General features: G+C 45.8%; 1 protein-coding gene across 4 annotated transcripts in view; it reads right to left on the bottom strand.

Moving 5' to 3' along the window:
• Window positions 1–306: 306 nt before the first annotated feature.
• The window catches only part of LOC142925728 (sodium-dependent multivitamin transporter-like), a 35925-nt gene continuing 9288 nt past the window's right edge, over window positions 307–26943 (bottom strand). For 2 of the 4 annotated variants that reach the window (XM_076069141.1, XM_076069143.1), the window contains 14 exons: window positions 26262–26327; window positions 25706–25757; window positions 24675–24742; window positions 20884–21038; window positions 20251–20391; window positions 19668–19797; window positions 18117–18205; window positions 16121–16233; window positions 14980–15047; window positions 11593–11679; window positions 10975–11192; window positions 10072–10175; window positions 8540–8655; window positions 307–4441 (listed from right to left, as the gene is read on the bottom strand). In XM_076069141.1, coding sequence (XP_075925256.1) covers window positions 4313–4441; window positions 8540–8655; window positions 10072–10175; window positions 10975–11192; window positions 11593–11679; window positions 14980–15047; window positions 16121–16233; window positions 18117–18205; window positions 19668–19797; window positions 20251–20391; window positions 20884–21038; window positions 24675–24742; window positions 25706–25757; window positions 26262–26327 — 1536 coding nt within the window. In that variant the 3' untranslated portion in view covers window positions 307–4312. The remainder of the gene's footprint in view (window positions 4442–8539; window positions 8656–10071; window positions 10176–10974; window positions 11193–11592; window positions 11680–14979; window positions 15048–16120; window positions 16234–18116; window positions 18206–19667; window positions 19798–20250; window positions 20392–20883; window positions 21039–24674; window positions 24743–25705; window positions 25758–26261; window positions 26328–26943) is intronic. The other 2 variants (XM_076069142.1, XM_076069144.1) reach the window with 2 other exon arrangements.

The following is a 26943-nucleotide window of genomic DNA, read 5'->3' on the forward strand; positions in this document are numbered from 1 at the left end:
GTACTCAGCACCTGCGCACGAGCTAATTTAAATCGTACTCTTTGGTTCTTTCGGTAAAGTCACGAAGGTAGAAATAAAATCAAACAAATCACGAAGTTTCGATCGCAACACAAGCGAACTTCATCAGGTGGGCTTCGCTTGTGTTGCGATCGAAACGTCGTGATTTGTTCTATTTTATTTCTACCTACGTGACTTTACCGAAAAAAAATTATTTTTTTAAAATAAAATATATTTTTTATTATTTTATTGTTTCCCTTCTACGCGACTTTACCGAAAGAACCAAGAATATGAATCCCTGCAGTCACGAAAGCTTTAAATCAAGATTTATTTGATCTAGTTTACAATTAAGATACAAAATAAAAATATATGCACCCGCGATTATTATGCCGACAAACCAGGCTGAGAAAAACATTTTAAAACAAAACAAAAAAGCCTCGGCAATGTAAATATTATCAATGTTGGTGTGGAAATTTATTTTCCGAAAATAAAGTGTTATAAATCACAACCGTTGTATACCAAAGAACGTAAAATTGTTACAGCACTGAGCACAGGTCAAATCTGTCATGTTGCACGTGTTCAAAACTGCACATGTCAATATCCCCGGCAAAGGAATAAGACAAAGTTCTGTACATAAATGTGTAGTGACATGGAATGGGTTACTATGGCGCATAGCGCTGGTTGGTGGCAGAGAAGGGGATCTTCAGTTGTAGCAGCGCTGTCTGCCAGCAGGTCATATGATAAGCCAGAGAGAGGGATTTGGGGCAAAGGTGATAGAGGGAGCACGTGAGGTAAAGCCCGGGAACCTTCTAGTAGGTTCTACAAGGGGGGCGTGGCCGAAGGCGGAGCAAGGCCACGTTGGGTGGATAAAAGGGGACCCCGAGCGAAGGTTCGGGGCTGTTGTTGGAGTGGAACCCGTCGTGGTGCTGGAGTCTTCGTCACAGTCTTCACCTCCTTGGCGTTTTGAGTCAGGCAGCCTGTTAGCTGTTCTGACCATAGTGTACCTGTGAAGGCTATAATAAATATAGTGCCTCCTACTATTAGTGTCTCTGAGTGACTCACTACACATGTAATAGAAGACATTATTCAGGACACTAATATTAGCTGAAAATTTATAAAATTGTCACAACAGTTCACCAGAATAAATAGCGACTCATGAACATATTGGAGTGGAATAGCAGTCGAGCATATAAGGCACTTTAGAGGATTGACAGAGAGGTGAAGTGATGCAGTCAGGGAACGTGGGAACGAGTATGCAGCTGCCCAAGACAGTGGGCGATGGCATCACAGAGGTCCTCATTCAACAGCAAACTGAACATCACTTATTTTTAATACAAGTCAAGGTTTGTCCAGGGGTTGTTGATGCCTTTTTGAGGTTTGGTTTATACTAGAAAGTTTGTGCCTGAAATACCACCTCCGATGAGGGCGGTTGGCTAGGTCTGGTGCGAAATAAGTTCAACGTACATACACACCATGAGCAGCTATACCGTGTCCTGCATATAATTGGTTTTCTTGGGGGCGCTAAATATGGAAAAATTGGAGTAAGCAATAAAACCGCACTTCCAAAACTGAAGTGTGTAGAGCAATGCGGACTTGTTGCTAGCCGCGTCAACAGCGTCCGCAGAGACGTCATGCGCCAGGCAGTTCCAGTTTAGTCTTGCACTACAGCACTGCTCCACCATACACCCAGAATGCGTACTTATATTTGTGTAAGACACATTACGTGCTATTGCACAGAATGTGTTTTGATATACAGCAATATGATCTATTGAGCATTCAATAGTAACGTTACAGTAGTTAATTCTGGTGCAGGCACCACTGGGGTGGTTGATGAATGATGCTGGCGTGGCTGGTGCTGTGGTTAACGGAGCTGGAGTTGACTGCTTCATTTGGGACTTTAGGGAGTGATTATTACAGATATAATTTCTGAGGCTGTGCATATGATTTCAGTTTATGTACACACATTCAAAAGGCAGCAATGCTCTACAAATATACTTGTAAAAAAAATACGACAAAAACGCTCATGTACGAGAAACGGCAACAAGCAAGAATATTCAATTTTTAACACTGGTGGTAAGCATGAATTCAAGCGACCAATATCACAATTGGCACTCGGCACTTCACTTTGCTCGTAGTTGACTAAACATCAGCGCAACATGTGAACCTTTGGCAAAATAGCATGTGTGCAGCACAGTATATTGCATGCCATTTGATGTCACTCGAGGAGATCTGGATATGAGTAGGCATGCAATCCTTGCTGTGCTCCTGCAAGAGATATGAAAACGCAACAACTGTGGCAGAAGCATGGTCGCGGTGATATTTTTCACGGGATGCTATAAAATTGCATGACATAACGCTCATAATTATAGCAGCTTCCCATAACTCTGCAATTGTAATTATATATTGCTTTTGTGCTTTGCTGTACTTCCGGTATGGTTAACGATTACTTAAGAGTAATTCAACTACAAGGATTCAACTGGTGCACACAGTTCTTCCTAATCATTACGTCACAATCGACAACACTTGTGATGCACACCCTGTCAGTTACACATAAAATAATTAAGTAAAAAAATAGCGCCACATACTTGCTGTGTTGCCAATTAATATAAACTAAATTTCACAAAGCATTCGTATAACAAATGACAGATATCTATTTAAAAATAGTTGTCGAGTTATTTCATAAATATTTTGTCAGGAAATAAGAAGTTTAAAAAAGGTAATAGGAGAAAAGATAATCACAATAGAGTGGTCCCTCGGTTTACGTTTCCATCAGTTAACGATATTTCGATTAAGGATCCGCCTCCCATAGGGTCCCATTGTTTCTATTAACGATACATTTTCGATTAACGATATGTTTAGGCTATCACGCGGCCGCCAATTTCGGCAAATCGGAGTGCTCCGAAGAGAACTCAGCAGCCCTCAGCCAATCAGCGATGCCCTTTTATAGCAACTGCCTAGCTTTTAAATGTTTAATGTGCATTGCTTATGGAAACACCTCTCTTGAATATTGTGTTTTTTTACTTAAAAGTTAAGGAAGATGAATAACAATGGCCTCTAAAATAAATGTTAACACAAGTGAGGAGAACAATTAGTCTCCAAATTAATCAGGAAATTACGGAGTTTTTATTTTATGCTCTATTTATGCAAATGTATATGCTATATTTATTCATTATTTATCCATGTTTCTATTAATGCTTTAATATGTTTTTATAAAATGTATTAATTAAATTATCTTATTTAAATATATAAACTATGTTTTTAGGGTCAAAAACAAACTAAGCCTTTAAACATGTATTTCATTTATTCGACTAACGACAATTTCAATTAATGATGGTTTTTGTGGAACCAATTAATGTCGTTAACCGATAGACCACTGTATAGCAATATTTAAAAAAAATGGACAACACGATTATCGTGCATCTTATACTGTACGATACATCAGTGGAATTTTTTGTGATTAGCTTATAATTAGGGTCCACCCTGGGAGAGGTTCAGTATTCAACATTTAATTATTATTGTACAAACATTCATTCACATTGCATTTAAAATTCTCGATTTAAAGCTTTCAGACTGCAAGGATTCATCTTCTTTGGTTCTTTCGGTAAAGTCACGTAGAATGAGAATAAAATAATAAATTGATAAAATAAAATAACACAATAATATTCTCATTCTACATGACTTTACCGAAAGAACCAAAGAAGATTTAAAATTCTGTTATACTTTATGGATCATTTAAAAATTCATTAAAAACGCACTTCAATGCCGCTCTTAGGCCTTGCACTAACTTGAAATTAGGATATTAGGTCCACAATAAGCCCAGAAGAGGGCACTTAAATGTGTCTGTGCAGTCAGCCTAATACCTCTTTTCCACTGGTATGACTGAGCTGCACTACGGATGTGCTAAGTCAGGCTGACATAGCCTAGGAGGTAGGCCAGATTGTTATCCTACTGTAGAAGCCAAGCCATGTCGCCAACATCACACAAGTCGAGACGTGTTTTGAAGACCTATTGACGGTCAGTGCACCGAATGACATCACACCAAATGAATGCATGAATTAGCCCCGCTCCTGGTCCAACTTGGCCCGAGTTGGATTTTGATTGTCTTGCGAGCCTAGCATATCGTGGTTCGTTTCTGGCTCAGCACAGAAAAATATCCAGCTGGAACCCACCGATACATTGAACACACCGTGCTGGCTCGGCTCAGATGTGCCATTGGAAAAGTGCCAACAAAGTCAAGTACATTCACAAACCTTACTCCTCACATTATCTACCCACCTCCATACCCTCAAATCCTTGGTAAAAATGATCCTTGAATTCACAGATAGGTGCTATTGGAGGTTGCTTCCTGTGGGGGCTTGGGGTTTTCCAGGTCAGGTTCTGCAAGGGGGACCATGATCAAATCCGTCTGGTTTTCTGATGAATCTGCAGAAGGTTTTTGTTTGATCTAGGGTAGGTGGTAAACACACGCAAACGGGTACAATATTTAATTACTCGCGCAAAATACCGGACATGCTCACACACATTCATGGATATGAATGCAGTACTCACACCCACATAACATGCATTCATGTACAGCGAGGGAAAAAATTATTTGATCCCCTGCTAATTTTGTACGTTTGCCCACTGACATAGAAATTATCAGCCTATAATTTTAATGGTAGGTTTATTTGGACAGTGAGAGACAGAATAACAAGAAAATCCAGAAAAAACGCAGGTCAAAAATGTTATAAATTGATTTGCATTTTAATGAGGGAAATAAGTATTTGACCCCCTCTCAATCAGAAAGATTTCTGGCTCCCAGGTGTCTTTTATACAGGAAACGAGCTGATATTATGAGCACTCTTAAAGGGAGTGCCCCTAATCTCAGCTTGTTACCTGTATAAAAGACACCTGTCCACAGAAGCAATCAATCAGATTCCAAACTCTCCACCATGGCCAAGACCAAAGAGCTCTCCAAGGATGTCAGGGACAAGATTGTAGACCTACACAAGGCTGGAATGGGCTACACGACCATTGCCAAGCAGCTTGGTGAGAAGGTGACAACAGTTGGTGCGATTATTCGCAAATGGAAGAAACACAAAAGAACTGTCAATCTCCCTCGGCCTGGGGCTCCATGCAAGATCTCACCTCGTGGAGTTGCAATGATCATGGGAACGGTGAGGAATTAACCCAGAACTACACGGGAGGATCTTGTCAACGATCTCAAGGCAGCTGGGACCATAGTCACCAAGAAAACAATTGGTAACACAGTACGCCGTGAAGGACTTTAATCCTGCAGCGCCCACAAGGTCCCCCTGCTCAAGAAAGCACATATACATGCCCGTGTCTGAAGTTTGCCAATGAACATCTGAATGATTCAGAGGACAACTGGGTGAAAGTGTTGTGGTCAGATTGAAACCAAATTGGAGCTCTTTGGCCTCAACTCAACTCGCCGTGTTTGGAGGAGGAATGCTGCCTATGACCCCAAGAACACCATCCCCACCGTCAAACATGGAGGTGGAAACATGCTTTGGGGGTATTTTTCTGCTAAGGGGACAGGACAACTTCACCGCATCAAAGGGACGATGGATGGGGCCATGTACCGTCAAATCTATGGTGAGAACCTCCTTCCCTCAGCCAGGGCATTGAAAATGGGTCGTGGATGGGTATTCCAGCATGACAATGACCCAAAACACACGGCCAAGGCAACAAAGGAGTGGCTCAAGAAGAAGCACATTAAGGTCCTGGAGTGGCCTAGCCAGTCTCCAGACCTTAATCCCATAGAAAATCTGTGGAGGGAGCTGAAGGTTCGAGTTGCAAAACATCAGCCTCGAAACCTTAATGACTTGGAGAAGATCTGCAAAGAGGAGTGGGACAACATCCCTCCTGAGATGTGTGCAAACCTGGTGGCCAACTACAAGAAACGTCTGACCTCTGTGATTGCCAACAAGGGTTTTGCCACCAAGTACCAAGTCATGTTTTGCAGAGGGGTCAAATACTTATTTCCCTCATTAAAATGCAAATCAATTTATAACATTTTTGATATGCGTTTTTCTGGATTTTTTGTTGTTGTTATTCTGTCTCTCACTGTTCAAATAAACCTACCATTAAAATTATAGACTGATAATTTCTTTGTCAGTGGGCAAACGTACAAAATCAGCAGGGGATCAAATACTTTTTTCCCTCACTGTATATGCACAGCCCTTTTGCTAGACGAGGGACTCCCCATGCTGTTGTGATTACGCTCGTTTACCCAAAAAAGCCTCACCGAGTCTTGTGAGTCTTTATCAGAAGGATCCTGCTAAGCTTTTAAAGTAAAAGGCGATGATTGCTATGTGCATAGTTCCAATTGAGTCATTTACGGTGTCATTTTCTAATTTGGGAAAATGTTCACCCTGATGCTGGCACATAAAATGTCCACTACGAAGCAGACGGCACGTATGTATTCTTTTTTAAATCAGGGTGGCCGCTGGATTGGAACTGCGCACCTTTGCAACAAGCGGCAAATACGCAAACGCTGGGCCATGTCACTGAGACCCCGTGTGGGCCCTAGGGGTTATTTCACCATACTTCACCATGCTGATCAATGTAGATAGTTGAAAGCAGAAGCATGGAAGCATGGTATAATAATATATTTTGGTGCAGATAAGGTAGTCCTGCAATGGCCTATGACACCTGTTTGGCACATAATGGTCACTTCCTCTAAAAACTAGGAGTGAACGCTGCTTAGCTTCCCAGATCTGATGAGATCAGATGCAGACTAGATGATTAGGTTATAGGTAACAGATCAAATTAGCAGAAGTTAAATGCCCTATTTTTATACCTGGTGGTTTTATATCCGAATCTGGAGGATGTAAAAAAGCTGTAGAGAGAAGGATAAGATGTGGAAGCTAAAAAGTATAAAATGTAAATTAAACGTATTACTGTTAATACCTGGCACTCACAGTCGTATTATACAGTACATATCACAACAAATCAGCAACAGACGGTTTATGATGAGGATGACTGCCAATAGCGGAGGACTGCTGTTGAGAGTTTGTGGAGCCAGCGGCCTATGCGAAGGAGCTCGACGGGAGAAGATAGAAGAGATGGGAAGAGCTACAGTCTCTCTCCGAGTTTGGTGGATCGTGTTGGTAAATGAATAATAATAATTATATCTTGATTTGAAGCTTTCGTGACTGCAGGAATCCATACTCTTTGGTTCTTTCGGTAAAGTCACGAGGTATAAAATAAAATGAATCACGACGTTTCGGGCGCAACACAAGCATCCGTCATCAGATGGGAGAGCATGGTCTGCTGCTGAGGCAGACTGTTTTAAAAGGTTTTAAATAGGTGTAGGCCAAGGGTCATAAAGAAGTGGCCGGGGCTAGTGATGTTAATGTGATAAATTAGCATGTAACTGTAAGATAGGAGAGCGGCTTCCTCGACGAGCGCACGGAAGTGGCTATGTTAATGTGAGAGATTAGCATGTTAATGTGAAATTGAAGAGTGGTGCAATACAAAGGCATGAGTGCAAACCAACGGGTGCAATCCAAAGGACATGTGAGCATGAGAGTGCAATCCAAAGGACATGTGAGCATGAGAGTGCAATCCAAAGGCATGAGAGTGCAATGCAAAGGACATGTGAGCATGAGAGATCTAAGAGAGGCATAGAGAGAGACACAGAGAGTTGGAAATGATAGCTGACATAGGCAGGTAGGATGGAAACACAGTCAGTTAAGACTTTACCTGGTTAATAACGTTCTTCCAATGATTGCTCAGTTTGTACCCATCCTGCCGATCATTGTTTTAACGCTGTGGGCTCACATGAAATAGATCTTTCCAAGACGGAGGTACTCTGCAAACCTACCAGCTACCTTCAGAGATTTGTTCATGAAGCCATCCAGATATATAAACACAGACACAACTTCAACCGAGAGGATGGGTACAAACTGAGCAATCATTGGAAGGACGTCATTAACCAGGTAAAGTCTTAACTGACTGTGATGTTTCCATCCTACCTGCCTATGCCAGCTGTTATTTCTAACTCTCTGTGTGTCTCCCTCTCTCTATGCCTCTCTCTTGGATCTCTCATGCTCACATGTCCTTTGCATTGCACTCTCGTACGCACATGCCCTTTGGATTGCACCCGTTGGGTTGCACTCATGCCTTTGGATTGCACCACTCTTCGATTTCACATTAAAATGCTAATCTTTCACATTAACATAGCCACCTCCGTGCCATCGTCTAGGAAGCCGCTCTCCTATCTTACAGTTACATGCTACTTTCTAGCATTAACATCACTAGCCCCGGCCACTTCTTTATGACCCTTGGTCTACACCCATTTCAAACCTTTTAAAATAGTCTGCCTCAGCAGCAGACCATGCTCTCCCACCTGATGACGGACGCTTGTGTTGCGCCCGGAATGTCGGGATTTATTTTATACCTAGGTGACTTTACCGAAAGAACCAAAGAGTAATAATAATTCTGATTTGAAGCACGTGAGTAATTTGTGCAGCGAGTTGCCAATGCGAGTCAGAGGCACGGAAAAGTCTCTGCGATGAGGCCACAGGAATGCGCTCACCTCATGATCACTGGACGTGGCGCAGCAGAGCCACGCACGGGCATTAGCGGGAAGGCAGCGGCACAGAGTGTAAGCCACTGGCACCAGAGTGCGTTGGTCAATGCTCTCCATGGGGGCTGCACACAAACGTAACCAGACAGCAACACCACTGTTCCTCCTCCTTCGCACATCTGTCCCTCGATATCAAAAATAAACGTTTTTTTACTTACACATCCTATCAGTCCCTAAGCCTTCTGGGAATGTGGAATTTCACCAGCATTGGTTCAACAAAATCAACCTTTGGATCGGTTTCAACATTCAGTGTCTCATCAGCAGAGTCAGGCTTGCTTGAACCAAAGCTGCTTTAACCAACTTCCTTATGAGCCTGTGTTAGTTTGCTTACACTTCCCAAATGGAGCAGCATTGTTATTACAGTCAATAGGGATTAAAGTCTCACAGGCACTGGTGAAATCGGTATTTTGTATGAATGTGAAGGACTGTGTCAAACTGACTAGGCCCAGGCCTCCTGCACCACAAACCTTCAATAAAATTGCTTGTCTGACACCAATAATGCCTCAGGAATTGCCCTTTCGTCATGCATGTGACATCAGGCTTTGTAGAGTCACACTAGAGCCATAGATAACATTCCCTAACTTCCATTAATCTTGGCTGATTGTCACAAATGTTCACACCACAGCCATGTGGCCAGTTGCATACAATTCCTCAGGCAAAGCCTTTCCTTCACACTGAATTACCACAAATGGCAACATAAGGACACACATTTTGCTCAGGTGATTGTATGCATTGGTCACACGTCCAGGTCTGTGTTGCACTCACAAACATTGAAAATGTGGAATATGAAGATCTGTTGGGCATTTTCTTTTGCTTTTAAGTTAATTACTTCACTTGTAACTTGGCATTGGTCTTGTTGCCAAACTTATTTATTAGTTAACAAAAAGTCCTACCTCGTTATTGTCGTTGATAGGCTAGTTGAAGCTCTCGGGGAAAAAAAGATAAATGGTGCGATTTAAATTCGGAAAAATATAGAAACAAAAAATATCGCATGTCATGGAACCTCTCAGGTTGGTGTCATTTCATCGCAATATCATGGAATTTCAGTGTGGAGTAAAAAACCATGGGATCTTTGCACAATTTCCTATCAAAATATATATAAAAATTCCTGACACTGACATATCAACTATTTTCTGTGTTTGAAATGACCAAACTTTACTCTTTTTGGGCAATAGTCCTCAACATTGCACAGCCGGGCTTTTGGACGTGCAGTGCTGTACAAGAATGTATTGTGCTGCACTCTACTCTACTGACTTAGCTCCACAGCCTCTACAAACAATCTGTTGTGTACGTTAATTACCACCCATCAAAGCACTCTCCAGGCTCAACACTGGTTAGCTTCTGCAATCTGGCAAGATGTGGTGCATTTTGTCAATGGCTCTCCGAGTAATGTCTTTCATTATTAAGCATATCGTGCTTGCGTGTGTGCATGCGTACGTGCGTACCTTCGTGAGTACGCACGCGTTTGCCTGCACGTATACCTGTTAGCAGGCTGACGAGCATTCCGACCAGCACCACCGTGGCAGCGTTGTGCGCGGTGTACCACATGTAGGACAGTGAGTAGAACGAGTCCAATCCGGACAGCCTGCACACACGCACGACAAAAAAAGACCCCCTGTGTGGCCTACACATGCTGTTGGGGCAAGTGCTGTAAGCGAGCACCTAATGACGGCCAGCACAGCGCAATGAGGTGGTGGTGTGGCCACTCCCACGCATGGCTGCATTAGTCTGCCCAGTGCTCATACCACTCCATGTACTTATTTAAGGCTGGGTAGACCTAGGGGGAGGGAAAGGACTAGATCATATTATATCGCCACTAGTATTGGCCATGGCAGGTGTTCTCATCAGCAGCTGTGAGATTCACTAAGCATGCAGGGAACCAGGACTGTGAGCTTAAGTGAAGTCTATGACCTTCACAATAACGGGATTGTCACCAAAACACCGCAATTACTGCACTCGCATAAAGCCATTGACCACATCAGGATTTGTCCGATCTCATCAACTCTCAAAAGCCGAGCAGGTTAACGCATGGAGAGTGCTGGGATGGATGACCGCCATGCACGCTCGGGTGACACAGGTTGCCGCGGGATGTACTAAGTTGTGGACAGCAGGGGACAGTGCAGAAAAAGCCATTGCTGAATGGTACTTCTATTCTCCCACCTAAAATCACAATTCAATTCTGGAACTCACAATCCAGTGCTGCAGCAGCTACTGCACGCAGTACGGTCATAAACTGGGATATCCTGGCATTGCTTTTCACGTTGAGATTACCGAGCGTTCCAGTTGGACGTGCAATATTCCCTTAAACATTTCAACCGCAACAGCTGTAACATTTGCACCAAACTCGATAAGTCGGTACAGCCCTCCCATCATGGAGCACAAACCCTGTTTGCTGGCCGCTAGCGACGGTGGAGGGAAGGGTGGCCACGGTGGATGGGATGGGCAGCAGGGTACTCATCGTGCTGGCTAGAGAAAGAGTGGCGTTCAAACAGCCCACGGCGGTCTGAACGGAGCGGCCTGCCAGCCGGGCACGAGAGAGAAAGCTGCCGATGAATATCCACAGGGCCATGCAGAGCCCACACGCCAGCCCCACAATCGCTCCCTAGAAAGGGGGACATAAAACGGCGTAGGAGGAGTGCAGGCGAGGGGCGGGGAGTTAATACTTGATTTCTGTCTCATCTGCTGTTTACAGCCATGAGCCGTTGGTAGAATGTCCCATTTCCTATGGCAGGGGCTGAGTCTATATCTTAGGGCAACCAATGTTGACTTCCTCACAAAATGGTGCCCGTTTCGGAGTAACAAAACACACAATGATCTTTAGACACCAGATTATTTGGTGATTCTGCAATGGCAGAGGTACATAATCACAATTAACAAAAACCACACTGCCTTTAAAGAAAACTGTATATTAAATTGATGAGCATGTTGAGTGTTTGAGACAGCAGGAGATGTCTGACGAGTTTGTTATGATTTATAGACAGTGATAGAATTAGTTTACTCACAGTAGGGTTGGCACGAGGGAAAAACAGGCCAAGGGAAAACACTCCCAGAAGAGGGCCTCCCAGCATCCCAAAAATACTGAGGGCCGCCTGCACACCCACACACAGGTGCGAGCGTCAGCGGCCTGTGTTGCGGCATCACACACAGACACGCACATTTCCAGAGCACAGAGTCCAAAGGGGGATGTGAGACGGCGCTAAGCTGGTGCCCTGGAGATGGGATGTTCATCGGGCGCCTTGAACGGGACGGGCAAAGTCCACGACATCAGTGACCTGGCGACACGTTTCCATGAGGGGGGGGCGGTGGAGAGCGGGTCGCCATGTACTTAGCCTCAGAATCCCTTTTTCACACTTTCAGCCATGCCTGATGTGAGGTTCGTACGCTGGTTGGCCGGGGATGGACGGGAGTTAATATACCGCCCTTAGGGACTACGACGGGTTGGTAAATTCACCAAGCGCGTGAAAGTTATTCCTTCCTAAGTGCTCCTCCCTTTCATTTTTCTATTCCCCCCCTCTCCATTTCCCCTCTCCCCCTTCCCCTACTCTCTCTACTCCTTTAGGTTATTTTCCTTCACTTTCCCCTCCTACATAAAAGTACATATACCCTACTTGTCAACCCCACTCGATGGGGCAGTGAGCCCAATCTCCCCCCTCTTCTAAACTCAGGAGCACAGCGTTCGGGATTTATATCCACGGAGTTTCTGTACATTGCGGTGTGTGCTCTGCACTGGGCTCCTACTGAACTATAATAAAAAATATAAAAGAAAAAATGCGTATCATCGGTATACCAAAGCTTGAGATGAGTTTGCTAAAAGAAAGAATATATATGGTGAATAGAAGAGGACCCAGAATAGACCCATGAGGAACACCACAAAGCAGTGGCTTGTGAGAGGATGTGATACCATTTACAGAAATGGAATACAACCGATCAGAGAGATAAGAGAACCAAATTAGAAAGGCATCATAGCATCCAACGTGGGTGTGAAGGTGCTCGAGGAGAATGTAATGATCAGTCGTGTCAAATACAGACGATAAATACAGGAGAACCAAGAGAGAAAAAGACAATCAGTAGATAAGCGAAGATAATTTTAGATGAGAATTAAAGCAGTTTCAGTTGAGTGATTTTTCCGAAAACCAGATTGAACTTGGTCATATAGGTTACGTTGAAGATGGTTAATTAGATTATTGTATATGACACATTTAATGACCTTCGATAACAATGGCAGATTTGAAATAGGTTGGTAGTTTGCAGGCTCATCACGATTTAGTGATGGAATTTTGAGAACTGAGGTGATAGCAGCTACCTTAAGTGCAGATGGAAATACCAGGAGGCAGAGACATTAATTAATGTTTTTATAATAATTGGAATTAAAACAGCTGAACATGGAACAATTAATGGAGAAGGCAAAGGATCAAGACTAACGGTGTTTTATTTTTAAATAATGTCCGTGATGTCATTTTTAGAAAATAACAGGGGTAAATCCAAGCAGGGAGGACTAGATCATGGTCGGAATGAATACGATGATCTAACGTTTTGCACTTTCTGATGAAAGAAACACATTTTTCACATTGAGCCACAGATGGAGTTAGAGCAAATGATTTTTTCCCCCCACGATGGAAAAGTTAATAAGTCAGTTTTAGCTTTCATAAGCAATTTCTGGTATGATTTAAGGTGATTGTTCCAAATCTGAAACTTAACTTCAAGGCCCCATTTTCTCCATTTACTCTCTAAGCAACGTCCAGCTTTTTTTCCACCCAAGCGAGTGATTTGTGTACCACGGAGCTGAAGATCGAGCTGAAGAAATCGTTTTGATAGGCGCAAGTTTATTAACCACCTCTGAAATTATTTATGATAATGATCAACGGATGGTCCATCAGAAATAAGAAAACAAGGATCTTTAGCCATAACGTGAAGAGAGTAGAGAAGGGGAGATTATTTTGATAATATCGATAAGAAAAGGTGGTGACATTAGGAGCAATACCTGTGTAGTGACACAAATGGAGTCACTATAGCGTTTAGCGCCAGCTACTGTCACAAGAGTGGAACTGTGCGTCTTGAGCCTCTGGCACCAGAGTAGGTATGGCATGGAAGTGGGCCTTAGGGGGCATGGTTCTGATGGCGGTCAGAGAGAGGGCAAATAAGGACGTGACACTCTGGATGAACCCGAGAGGGCAAGTGACCCAGACAGGGTAGCGAGGGGGCCCAAAGGGTGCCTTGAGGGACACGTGTTGCTCGGTCGAGAACCTTCTGGTAAGATCCAGAAGGGGGCGTGGCCAAAGGCGGAGCGAGGCCACGCTCGGGAGGATAAAAGGGAAGTCCAGAGAGTAATCGCGGCTATCTGCTGGAATGAAACCAGTCGGTGCTATGTCTCTTCGATCGTCGGTCATCACGTTCGGCATCGTGGGTCAGGCAGTGCGTTGGCTGGCTGACCCAGTAATGTAGTTACCCCATCGTAGTCTAGTTAACCGTTGTTACGTTACGTAGTTACCCTGTTGGGGTTGTGCAATAAACGTGTTGCCTCCACGTTCAAGTGTGTGCCTCCGTAGAACCCACTACACTTGGAAGAAAGGGTGCAATCAAAACGGTAGTGGTCACTGTAAATAACAGGCGGATTGAGGAAATTGTAATTTCAACGTTTTTATATAACCAGGTCTAAGATGTTTCCTTTTATGAATATCCAGAACAGACAGAAATGCGGATACATTAAGATCTAGAGGGTTGTCAGCAATTACTACTGGAGAGGAATACATGCTGAGCCCTTCAAGTGTAGACAGGATTAAAAGGAGATTTTGTGGAGGAAAGGAAACCTTTGCTTCCTGCGGTGTGGCAGATGCAGGTTTACTCTTCAACACACCGGTGTGCTGAAGTAGTAACTAATTGGCACGTTTTGTTTACATGACAAACCTTACTAATTGGCTGTGTCGGGTGGTGGCGGGTTTAATAACACATCTATATTTACGCAATCTAACCCAAAAAAAAATCTTTATGGGTATATCAGAGTTGGAGCCTAGACAGCAACCAGAATTAATGATGGGTTGTTGGCATAATGAGTCAGGTCAATTGATGAATGCATTCTCCGACTGCGACCTGACCCACGGTGTACCTAAGGCCGTCGTTGTAATATTACCAGCAGTTGACAAGCCAAGTGGACACTTGGGTCAGGATGACGTGGAGTGTATTTCAGGCCCAGCAGAAAATCTCGCAATTAACTCGATGCCATATTTCATAAGTAGGCGACGAGTTTAGTGACAGAAGCAACTCCGGACCAGCTCGCCAAAGGTGTCAACCTTTGGCTAAGCTGGTTTAGCCAGCTGGTGACGCCGCTGGTAAGACCGCACTGGTGTACGCAGGAAACTTTGCTTTGTTTGCTTGTGCCTCGTGCTTGTTACCTGCAGCACGGAGCCCATGAGAGACGCAATGTAGGCCAGGCCCAGACAGAGAATCCCGTAGGCCACAGCTACTCACACACACAAAAACAAACAAAGACAAAGATCCCCCATATAGCCTGTAACAGACTGTAGGGGCAAGTGCTGTTAGCGAGCACCTATGAAGGCCGGAACGGTACACGAGGGGGTGGGTGGCCAGCACCACGCCCGACCGCCTTTGTCTCCCTAGTGGCGATGTTTACACACCGCACCAGGTACTCATTTGAGGCTGAGTCGACCTAGGGGAGGCCCGGGACCGGTTCAGATATTCGTCACTGGTGTTGGCCGTGAGCGGGAATCGAACCCGGGTCGCCAGGTTCATAGCGCAGCGCGCAAACCGCTACACTATCGCTCCCCACACACACAGACAGACACACACACCTCTGAAAGCCGGCACGACACACGAGGGGTGAGTGCCCAGCACCACGCTTGGCCACCTTTGTCTTCCCAGTGGCAATATTTACACATCGCACCAGGTACCAATTTGAGGGAAGGCTCAGGACCGGTTCAGATATTTGCCACTGTTATTGGTTGTGAGAGAGAATAGAACTCGGGTCGCCAAGTTTGTAGTAAATTGTGCTAACCACTACTCCACCACTCCTAAGACAAAAAACAAAGACACTCATACACATGGAGACACAGAATGAAAATAAACTTACATAAAATTTTACCCATAATGCTCCACAGCAATACATGGAAAGCTAATAGGCTGATGGACTTAACATATTTTGTTTATATGTGCTTAGAACTACACTGAGAGACAGGAAGAGGAACACGTCGAGGAGAGAACACGCCCAAGTTATCAACATAGTATTGAGTGTTAAGAAACATCAGGGGGCTTTTTGCCACGATGCGTCATCATGAGTAGGGACGATGGGCGGTGGTTGAGATGGAGGATGAAGTGGCAGCGTAAGGTAGCAACCCGCTCGAGAGGGCGTCCACTACAGAGATGGAGCGATGACGTAAATTTGTGCGCAGGTGCTCGATGGATAGTGGCATAGCAGGACCGTGAGGCATGGCGACAGCTTGGGGAGGGCCTTCATCCAGCAGTGGATCGATCATGGCTGACGAGGAGGATGATGATGATGAGGGGACCTAGTCTCACCGAGTGCCTTGGAAGTCCGCATGGCATTCTGCTCAGACAGCCCGGGCACACACGGCCGGACCAGGTCCTCCAAGGTCACCGTGGCCAGAGAGTTGAAGGCTGACGAGATGGTGCTGCACACGAAGAAGACAAACCCCAATCGAGGTGAAGATGCGACAATCCTGGATCAATGCCGCGGAAGCCACAACTCGACAGGGAGAGGTGAAACAGCCAACTCTCCATTCGCGGGGGTCATGTGGGGAAGCGTGGCCCAGAAAAAGCACAAACATGGACATTGCAAAGTGCATGTACATTTCAACCCTCCCCCCACTCCCCCACCACAGAAATGTGGAATCTCCACCACTGTCACAAGGCTTAAGTGGGAGATTAACACCACCTAAATGCTCAGTTCTAATATGTAATGCAACATAGGTGACATTTGGGCAATGGCCCTTCTTCATTGAAGAAGAGTGATTTACTGAAGCAAGTACATTTGTAGTGGAGTAGGAAGGTGCGTAGTGCAAACAGTGTGATTGCATGGTAACAAAGACAGTACGGGTCATGTTGGGTCAGCCTGTAGCGAAGGCAAATACAGTACAGGTTATGTTAGGGCAATTAAGCTGGGGGAGCCAAGGACGGCTGTGATTGGTTGGTGTTGTTGTCAAGGCTGGAGTGGCGTCTTGAAGTCTGGCGAGGTAACAGGTGCAGAGGGCACGCGAAGCGCCGTTGGGACGCGGGTTGATTAATTGGGGTGTGATGAGAGCGTGGATAAATTGGGGAGTCGGGAATTAGAGTGGGGAGTTGGAGTTGGGAGCTGGACGAGGCAAGACATGGAGTTTAGAGGAGAGTTTGGAGACAGAGTTGGAGACGGAGTTTGGTAACAGAGTGTGGAGCGGAGCTGAAGAAGAGAAGCAGCTAGCAGTAGAGAAAGCGTAACGATAGCGGAGCTGAAGAAGAGAAGCAGCTCGCAGCAGAGAGAGCGTAACGATAGCGGAGCTGAAGAAGAGAAGCAGCTAGCAGTAGAGAGAGCATAGTGACGGTGATAGCGGAGAGCAGACAAGAAGTAGCTCGCAGTGGAGAGAGCATAGTGATGGTGATAGCGGAGAACAGAGACGAAGCAGTTAGCAGTGGAGAGAGCATAGCGTCGGTGAGAGCAGACAGCAGAGACAGTTAGCAGTGGAGAGAGCATAGTGACGGTGATAGCGGAGAACAGAGACGAAGCAGTTAGCAGTGGAGAGAGCATAGCGTCGGTGATAGCGGAGAGCAGAGACAAAGTAGCTCGCAGTGGAGAGAGCATAGTGACGGTGATAGTGGAGAACAGAGACGAAGCAGTTAGCAGTGGAGAGAGCATAGCGTCGGTGATAGCGGAGAACAGAGACGAAGCAGTTAGCAGTGGAGAGAGCATAGCGTCGGTGATAGCGGAGAGCAGAGACAAAGTAGCTCGCAGTGGAGAGAGCATAGCGGCGGTGATAGTGGAGAGCGGAGACTAAGAAGTTAGCGGTGGAGTAAGCGCAGTAATAGTGGGGAGTGGAGAGACAAAGGTGGCGAGCGAGTCGAGTGAAGCACGGCGAGCGAGCCGTGGCGACATGGACACTGTGGAATATTGAGGACATGCGGAGAGTTGTAAATAATGCGGTGTTCGAAGAAAGACAAAAGTTGTCCGAGTGAAATCGAACACTACACATTCATAAAAGTGCAACTGTTATAACCTAGATAATAACGAGTGCAGGTAATCACTTTGACTCGACTATATGTACATTAGGCTGAAACAATTTCATTATTGTTACCTACGAAAAATGGGAGTGAAGACGCAGAATGTGTTGTATGCATTGATTCTCGAAGGAATAGGTTGCTTGCTGCCCATGCGTTTGCATTCACGTGGCCACCGAGTGACTGAAATGCGACGAGTGAGGAGAAGCTAACTGGTGAATCCAGCGCGTACATCGTCACTTCTCCTCCCCCCAACCCCCGCCTCGCCGTGCAGCGCGACCATGGCTCCCGTGGCCTCTATCCGCACCTGAGTGAAGCGCTGAAAAGGCAGGCAACAAACAGGCCTGGCAGGCCCGGCAGGTCACGAAGAACGTCCATCACAAAGTACAGCACCAGCTTGCACGCACACACAAAAAATGCAGTCGGTACATACTACGGTTAACTCTTCATTATCCGTGGTGAGGGGATGGGGGAGGACTGCCCAGGCACAACAAACACGGATCATGCCAATCGCAGGTAAATTAGGCGAAGCAAGCACTTATTGCTTACCTGCATACAGTAGAGGGTAGATTGCCTCAAGTTTGTTCATTGTTTCCTGCAGTAGTCGATTACCTGCCAACGTGTTTGTGGTCACCATCGAGGAGCAGCTGATGACAAAATCATCCGGTGTGTGCCTCATCTCGACAGATCTCGCAAGCTCTGCAGGTTCGAGCCTGGGTAGTACTCAAACGGGCGACTGTCATGCATAACGGGTGTCACAGGCTACGGCGGAGCTGTTTTACGGGCTGCGGACGGATATGCAGCAAAACCTTTTGGTGTAATGTATTCCCACCTTCGTCAACCTGTTCTGAAGGATGGAAGAATAACTCCCTAGACCCGCATGGTGTGGGGAGGCCCTCATCCAGCAGTGGATTTACAAAGGGCTACACGTGTATATACTGCTTTGCAAGCAAATTGCGCACACGTAAATATTTTAATATTCCGCTAACACTAAGAGCACGTGTGCAAATATTACAGGCTTGCATAAGCCAGCTCACACTGTGAATAAACATGCAGTAACTGACATGCCAGTGGTATTGCGCATAACCTATGCATGGTCTCTCAACAGTGGACGTTCAAATTTCGCGCAGCCGTGAGAACTGTCATATTGGGGCAGCAGCATAGTGGTAACACTCGCGCCTCACAGCGAGAAGGACATAGGTTTCATTCCCGACTCGATGGCCTCAATGTGTGGTTTGTGTACATTATATTCCTCCTGTTGTGCATGAGTTTCCTACAGGCTCTCTGGTTTCTTCCCACAGCGTAAAAACCCCCCATACAATGTTACTGCTATCGGCCATGCAATGTGACTGGTATCAGCCAAGGAGAGTTGGCTGTTTTTGGATTGAAAATCTTATAAAAAACATCACGCTTCTGTGGATGCTGGCATTTTCCCATGCATGTCGCTGTGCATACGTGTACACGTGTAACGGTGCGTTCACGCCGATATATTGTAGAGTGTAAAAAGCAGGGCTGCCACCAGTCCGGGAATTGACGTCTGTGTTGCGGTGGCAGCATATCCCAGTCAGAGGTCACGTACACATCTACATGTATAGCCCCTTTGTCAATCCACTGCTGGATGGTTACCTCCTCACTCGGGTTGTCACCTGTCCTTGGGTTTGATCAAATACAGTCTGTGTTCGGGTGGAAGGAATTGATTCGTACCGGTATTGAGTTATGACAGTAGAATGTACAGTTTTGATCGATGCTTCTGGAGAAATGTGTCTGGGTTTGGCCTACAGGGAGAAAAGGTGGCAGCCCCAGCACTGACGCATACAGAACACACAAGAAGCGGTGGGCGTGTGCGTGGTGGCGTCACCTGGTCTGGGCTCTTGAGAAGGCCCGTGTCGAGAGGGCTGCACTCCTGGTAGCGCGCGTACATCACCAGGCCCATCACGCAGCTGATCGCGAGGACGATCTGCTGCCACGGAAACACCACGTAGCACGACCTGTGAGCACACGCAGATTCCCTCGCTCAGCCTCGCCACGCCGCTTGGACAACGAAAAACTAAACCATCTGAGCGCTCCAGATTTGGTAGTCCAGGAGAATACAGAGAATCGGATAAACAAGAAAAATGGTAAAAAAAAACCCCTCAAAATAATGGGACAACGCCAAAGAACGATGCTGGATGGAGAAACAGGGACATGACGTGCGCTGCGTTATGCGAGGCCGGCAGGGGCTTGACCGCTGTGCCTCTCCCTTGATGTCATCACACATGGTGGTGAGATGACACTAGGAAGGACCCAGCTAAGCACGGACAACTTCATGAGTGCTGTTGGGCATTGACTTCTCCACTACCCACACGTGTGCCTGTGTGATTGTGTGCCTGCATGTCTGCACGCGCGTCTGCGTGCGTGTTTGCGTGTCAGCGTGTATGCACAGCACGAGAACGCGCGCTTACAGAATCGCCTGGCGCTCGGAGCGCGCACACAGGTAGCGCTGCACCTGCGCCTGGTTGACGCCGTACAGCGCCAGCATCATGAACATGCCGCCGATGGACAGACTCCAGAACGAGTGCCGCTCCGTGGGGTCAGGGTTCCAGCTGCTCACGGGACACACGAGCAGAGCAGCCTCATTGCACCGACGCCGCCATCCTCACCGTCAGAGCGAATGTGTCGTATGTTTTTTTAAATGTATTAGTCGGTCTACTTTCAGACAAGTTCTTGGTCATTCGAGCATTCACCGGCCCTTGGCGAGCGAGGAGCAACTAATAATCAAGTTAGAGTGCACAAAAATACAATTGCATAGGTAATCTGCCCCTGGGTAATAGAGAGTTACCTGCATGCACATCTCATGTGCCGAGGCCTTAGCCTGAGCTAATCCACTGGGGATCCTTATACGTGTTTTTGATTTATCCAGGTCATCCCTCTCCCACTACCCCAGAGTTTAACTCTGGATGGCAGAGAAGTGTACACGTTAATCCACTGCTGGATGAATGTCTCCACACACCGTGTATGTCGTGGGGTTATATTTGACGTGGTGCGCGGTTCGCGGTGCGACGCGAGACGGTCGTGCTGTGCTTCGCGTCTATTACTTGACCGCTGAGATCCGTCCCCCCTGGCTGGCGATGTCCCACACGCGGCCTATGCCGCCGGCCTGCCAGGACCCCACGCCGATCACGGCGAGCTGCCCCGCCACCATCACGATCGTCTGGAACGCGTCCGCCCAGATCACGGCCTTCAGGCCGCCCTGTAATGATGCACACAGCAAACACAGGAGACCTGTATGGAGATATTTACATGCTGGAATGTTCCAGACGGCATTGTAAACTCAAGATGGCTATACATTTCAGGTGGCTTCCACTGCTGTGAGAGGTCATAAAATTACCATTCTTACAAGCATTCACGGGAGCAGGTCATTATGAATCCACATTGTTGCCCAATTAATTTGTTTTAATATGTAGCTTATACAGCCTGCCCGCCTTTGTATTCCCAGCGCTGATGTTTAAACAGCTTGTGGTACTGGAACAACGGGGTATTTGAGACAATCGCTCAGTAAGGAAGTGATCGCAGACCAAATACAAAAACCATGCAGAATAGACAACACACACAAGGAGTACGAACAAATTGAGAACTGCGCCCCAAGGTTACGCTCTCGTTTGTCAACCGAGTTGGTAGGAAAACAAGTTGTTGAACTACAAGGTTACTAACACATTAATTAAGGCGCAACACACTCACGCCGCGTCGTTACAACTGCAACACAAACAAAATTGCGCGTGGAGTTGGGGCGCTGTGGTGGCAAAGAGACGTTCGCTGGATATATCCAGGAGGCCGCGGGTTCGATCCCGACCTGATACCTGTATATTTGGAGTTCGTGTTTTCTCTCAACGTGGATTTTTCTCCGGGTTCCTCTGGTTTTGCGATCCGCATTCACAGACATGCGTTTAGATTATTTGGCTGCTACCATAACTTCCCACATGTGATGATATAATCCACTTTCATGAGCTGTCATGTGTGGCCAGGTCGCCTGCAAAAAGCTCAGAGCTCAGTGGGCTTTACCTCGTAAACAACCTAGTTTATAGTTTTGACTTACAACTTTCGTGACTGCAGGAATTCATATTCTATGGTTCTTTCGGTAAAGCACGTAGATAGAAAAAAATATAAAAATAAAATAATAAAAATAAAGTGAATAAAAATGTAAACTTTGCAAAAAACTTTCCAGTCACCCCCAAACACATTCCAGTGGATGACATCATTGCCCAGATCGATGTAGCTCTTAAGGGTTTGGGACATATCGCTGCAGACATGACAAGATCTGAAATCGCTGCAATCCTCAAAAGTGCTAAGATACCAGGCAGCAACATCAGTAAGGATTAGCGTTTTGAGTTATCTCAATTGAAAAAGAGGGATTATGTCGTCATCCTCTCAGCCGACTAGGGCAATGCCACTGTCATCATGGATAAAACCGTGTACAATAACAAAATTCAGGACCTACTTAATGATGGTAGCTACACAAAAATTTAAAGAGATCCCACCAACAACCTTGTTACAAAAACGAACAATATCATCACTGATTCAACTTCATTAATTTAACAGACCAAACGGTTTTCTTTAAAACCTTCTGCTAATAGACCACCGAGATTATATGGCTCACCAAAAATCCATAAAGAAGGTACACCACTCCGTCCCATCGTCTCCACAATTGGCTCACCCACCTACAAACTGGCCCGATATCTGTCTGAGACCTTACAGCCATTCACTGTACTTAACATAGCTCACCTGGTATCGTCAATTAAAGACATTACTGTCCCCAGATTATTTACTCGTTAGGTTCGATGTAGTTTCTTTGTTCACCAAAGTACTTGTGCAATAATTGAAGACTTGGTCCAACAAGGATTGAATGCTGATGTACCGGCCCTGGTGAGACACTGCCTCACCAACACATACTTCACCTGGAATGGAACATTCTACGAACAAACTGAAGGCACCCCATTGGGGTGCTCCCTTATCTCCGGTTGTAGCCAATATTTTCATGGAAAAATTTGAGACGGACGCCATCCAGTCATCCACTCTACGCCCGTCCCTGTGGAAGAGGTACAGTGAGGGAAAAAAGTATTTGATCCCCTGCTGATTTTGTACGTTTGCCCACTGACAAAGAAATGATCAGTCTATCATTTTAATGGTAGGTTTATCCTGGTAGGAACGAAGTTGTAAACTGAGTGTACCAGCCTGCAATAGATTAATGTGTCCGTCCGTCCGTCCCCTTTCAATACTTTAACGAAGTGAAATCTCGTGCTGTTGGGGTGTAAAAATAAAATTGCGCAAAATTCCAATGTTCCTACCAGCCCACCCTGCAGGGACCTGTTTTGAACAGTGAGAGACAGAATAACAACAAAATCCAGAAAAACGCATGTCAAAAATGTTATAAATTGATTTGCATTTTAATGAGGGAAATAAGTATTTGACCCCCTCTCAATCAGAAAGATTTCTGGCTCCCAGGTGTCTTTTATACAGGTAACGAGCTGAGATTAGGAGCAGTGGGCAAACGTACAAAATCAGCAGGGGATCAAATACTTTTTTCCTTCACTGTACGTAGATGACATGTTTGTTATCTGGCCACATGGCCGACCGGCTCTAAACCAATTCCTCAACTACATCAATTCCATACACCAAGCCATCAAATTCACCATGGAGGTAGAAAAGGATGGCATGCTACATTTCTTGGATGTCTTCATCAAAAAGAGACTAGATGGCTCAATGAGCCATTCTGTCTACAGGAAAGTAACCCATACTGACGGCTACCTAAAACCTGATTCCAACCACCATTCATCCCAGAAGAATTCCCGCATTAAAACGCTACACCATAGAGCTCAGAATGGCTATTCTGACTACACAATCCACAAAGCCATCACCCCAACCGTGAGGAAGGAGCCATCTGAGGATCCAATCAAAACCATCACCCTTCCAAGGGTAAGCAAAAATATTTCCAAAATCATGAACAAACACAAGATCCAGGTCCGATTTAACACAGTACATAAAATTCGTGATCTGATCTCATCTGTGAAAGACAAGATTCCTGACATGCAATAGCCCGGCGTCTACAAACTAAGCTGTATCTGCGGCAGCAGTTACATTGGGGAAACTAAGTGACATATCTCGGACCGTGTCCGTGAACATAAGGCAGATTTGAAACATGGTAGGACCAATACTTCTGCCGTGGCTGATCATTATTTTAATGCGGTTGGCTCACACGAAATTGATTTCTCTAAGATGATGGTACTTTGCAAGCCTACTGGCTATCAACAAATATTCGTTCATGAAGCCATCCATATATACAGGCACAGAGACAATTTCAACCGAGAAAAAGGTTATAGACCGAGCAATCATTGGAAAGATGTCATCAACCACTTTGGGTCATGATTTGATTTGTTTTCTTGTCAACCTCCACCGTCAGCAGTGTGGGTGTGTGGAGCGAGGTGCAATGCTTTGATTGGTGTAGACCTACTGCCGTAGTCGGAGCCCTCTCCTACATTAACATTAGCTGCCCCGCCCATCTCTATACATTTATAAACAGCTCTTTGATTGGTATAGACGACCTACTGCCGGTGTCGGAGCCCTCTCTTACATTAACATTAGCTGCCCCGCCTATCTCTAAACCTTTATAAACAGCTTGCCCTCAGAGGCTAACCTCCCTGTTCCTGATGACCGCTTGTGTTGCAATCGAAACGTCGTGTTATTTTTATTCACTTTATTTTAATTATTTTATTGTTAATTTTTCTATCTACGTGACTTTACCAAAAGAACCATAGAATATAGTTTTTCATATAAAACATGTGTTATTCATGCACCAAGGTCTTTAAAACGTGACGACATGACGTGGACTTACGATGGCCGTGTAGAGTGTGCACACCAAGCCCAGCCCAGTCACAGAGGCCCACAGGCTGATTCCCGTCACTACGCAAAGCAACAACGCAACCATAAACCTCCAGCAGTTCACCCGACACGCAACGGAACGTGGGACAGCTTGGAAATTTTAATAACACGGTAATAAATGTGGGCTTGGGCAGGACACGGTGTTCGAGATGATGATGGTCAGGGATCGAGAATAAAAAGTGACAGCCTAGAAAGGCAATACTCCCGAAAGCTCCAACCACCGTGGAGATGGAGCACTCAAATCAGCTCTTGTGCATGGAGATGCTAGGTGGATTGCATTGGAGGAGAGTGAGTGAATTATTGAAGATTGACTGGGCCCATCATCCGACTGGAGTTGATCAAATGTGCACTACTAGTGCGGCCTGGAAGCGTATTATTAAATAATACACATTACATTTTGATTTAAAGAATTACTAATCTACAACTCATTACTAATCATAACCAATGACTGATTACTAATCGATTATATAATTACATTACACCCCCCCCTCCGCCTCTAATCACTGCACCTGATGAGTTAAGTGATGACGTCACCCTGCTGCCCTATATAAAACCGGGAGCAAGCGAGGGCTTTACCATTCTGGCGAATTGCCCGATGATGCTGGAAGTATTTACCAGCGAAACGTCGTACTCAAACTGTAAATGTGGATTAACTCTTCAACACACCGGTGGGCTGAAGTAGTGAATTATTTGTCTTTGTCAACGTGACACTTTTTTTGCTGATTGGCCGTGTCGGGTGGTGGAGGGTTACGACACATTTATAAATAAACGCGATCTAACCCAAGAACCTTTATTATGTGCACTACTTTGTTGGGAAATCACCAGTGGTTTGTCCTCTGGATATACTTGCCCCCGCTAATGTGAAATTTCCACAAAGGGCTTAGGACTGCGAAGAGATGACCACGACCTCAATGCTGATTTGAGCAGCAAATTGCTTGGCTAGACTATCGTATTCAACACGAGGGGTCAGGGAGACGCACGCACCTGTGTTGAGTATCAGCGCTGGGGCATAGAGCCCCACTCCCATGTACACGACCTACAAAAAGCAACAACAGCCGACGTGACAACCACACATCAGTTTAAATGATAATTTACTTATTTATCCCAGAGAGCCATACTTTTGAGGAAGATTATTTTGAAGTATTTTCAGCCAATTATACGAGTGGGAAGAAAGTGGAGCACCCGGAGAAAACCCACGCGCACGAGGGGAAACACCATTCCTGTACAGATGGCGATTAGTCCACTTTTCTGTATTGCCTTCTCCTGGCGAGCCATCGTATGACACCGCGACACCCACAGAAAGGGAGTTTCACAAGATTTGTGTGGTGATCCACCAACCCTCACCTCCGATGTTGGATTACATGTGCATTGACACCACCTCCACCAGCAAACATCTGATAAACGTGGAAGAGTAGGCCGAATATACCCTGTTGAGCTCCCTCTAATAGAGGCCCTTCTGCCTGCAGTGATGCGAGCAAGCAATTGCAGAGCTGCACATTCCCTTTTGTTTCACATGAACACACGGGGATGGAATACCCACCATCTGGAAAATGAAAGTAGCTGTTCCACATATCCGGACCGTTTTATTGAAGCGCAACTCCAGGTACTGCAGGGCACAAGCACGCACGGACACGCACAACAATCCACAAGCAGACACGTGACACGAACTTCATTTTAGGCTTTTCACACGGCAGAAGAATCGGTTATTATTTTCAAGAGATACAGTGACTCATCTTTCCTACTCATCTCCTTCCACCCTAGCGCTCAAAAATCTACACTCACCGCCTGCACCAATCGGTGCTCGCCATCACAGTGATTCATGCTTCAACAACCCCCCTACGGCCCGCACAGTGCAGGGAAGCCGTCATCCAGCAGTGGATTGACTAAGGGACTGTGTGTGTAAAAGCCTAGTGTGCCGGTCGTGAGCACGGGGTGAGAGGGAGGGGGTGATGGGGGTGTGGATGCGAGGGGTGGACTTGGGGCAACGTAAATTGCAAGCGCTTTATACCCCATTAATTTAAAGCAGTGTCATTGCAACTGTCATTGGGGATAACAAGACCAGTGTTTGCGATTATAATCTATCCCAGGTCTGGTGAGGGCAGCCTGCATCGTGATCTCGTTTAAAGTGATTCACACAGCAGCAGCAGCAGCATGAGTAGCGATACGACTCAGCTCTGTTCATTGGGCATTCTGCTCCAGCTCTCGTCCCCGCTCAGCGAGGA

Source organism: Petromyzon marinus, chromosome 23 (assembly GCF_048934315.1).
Source record: "Petromyzon marinus isolate PM22_M1 ecotype Great Lakes invasive population chromosome 23, UKy_Petmar_22M1.pri1.0, whole genome shotgun sequence".
NCBI classification, from domain to species: Eukaryota; Metazoa; Chordata; class Hyperoartia; order Petromyzontiformes; family Petromyzontidae; genus Petromyzon; species Petromyzon marinus.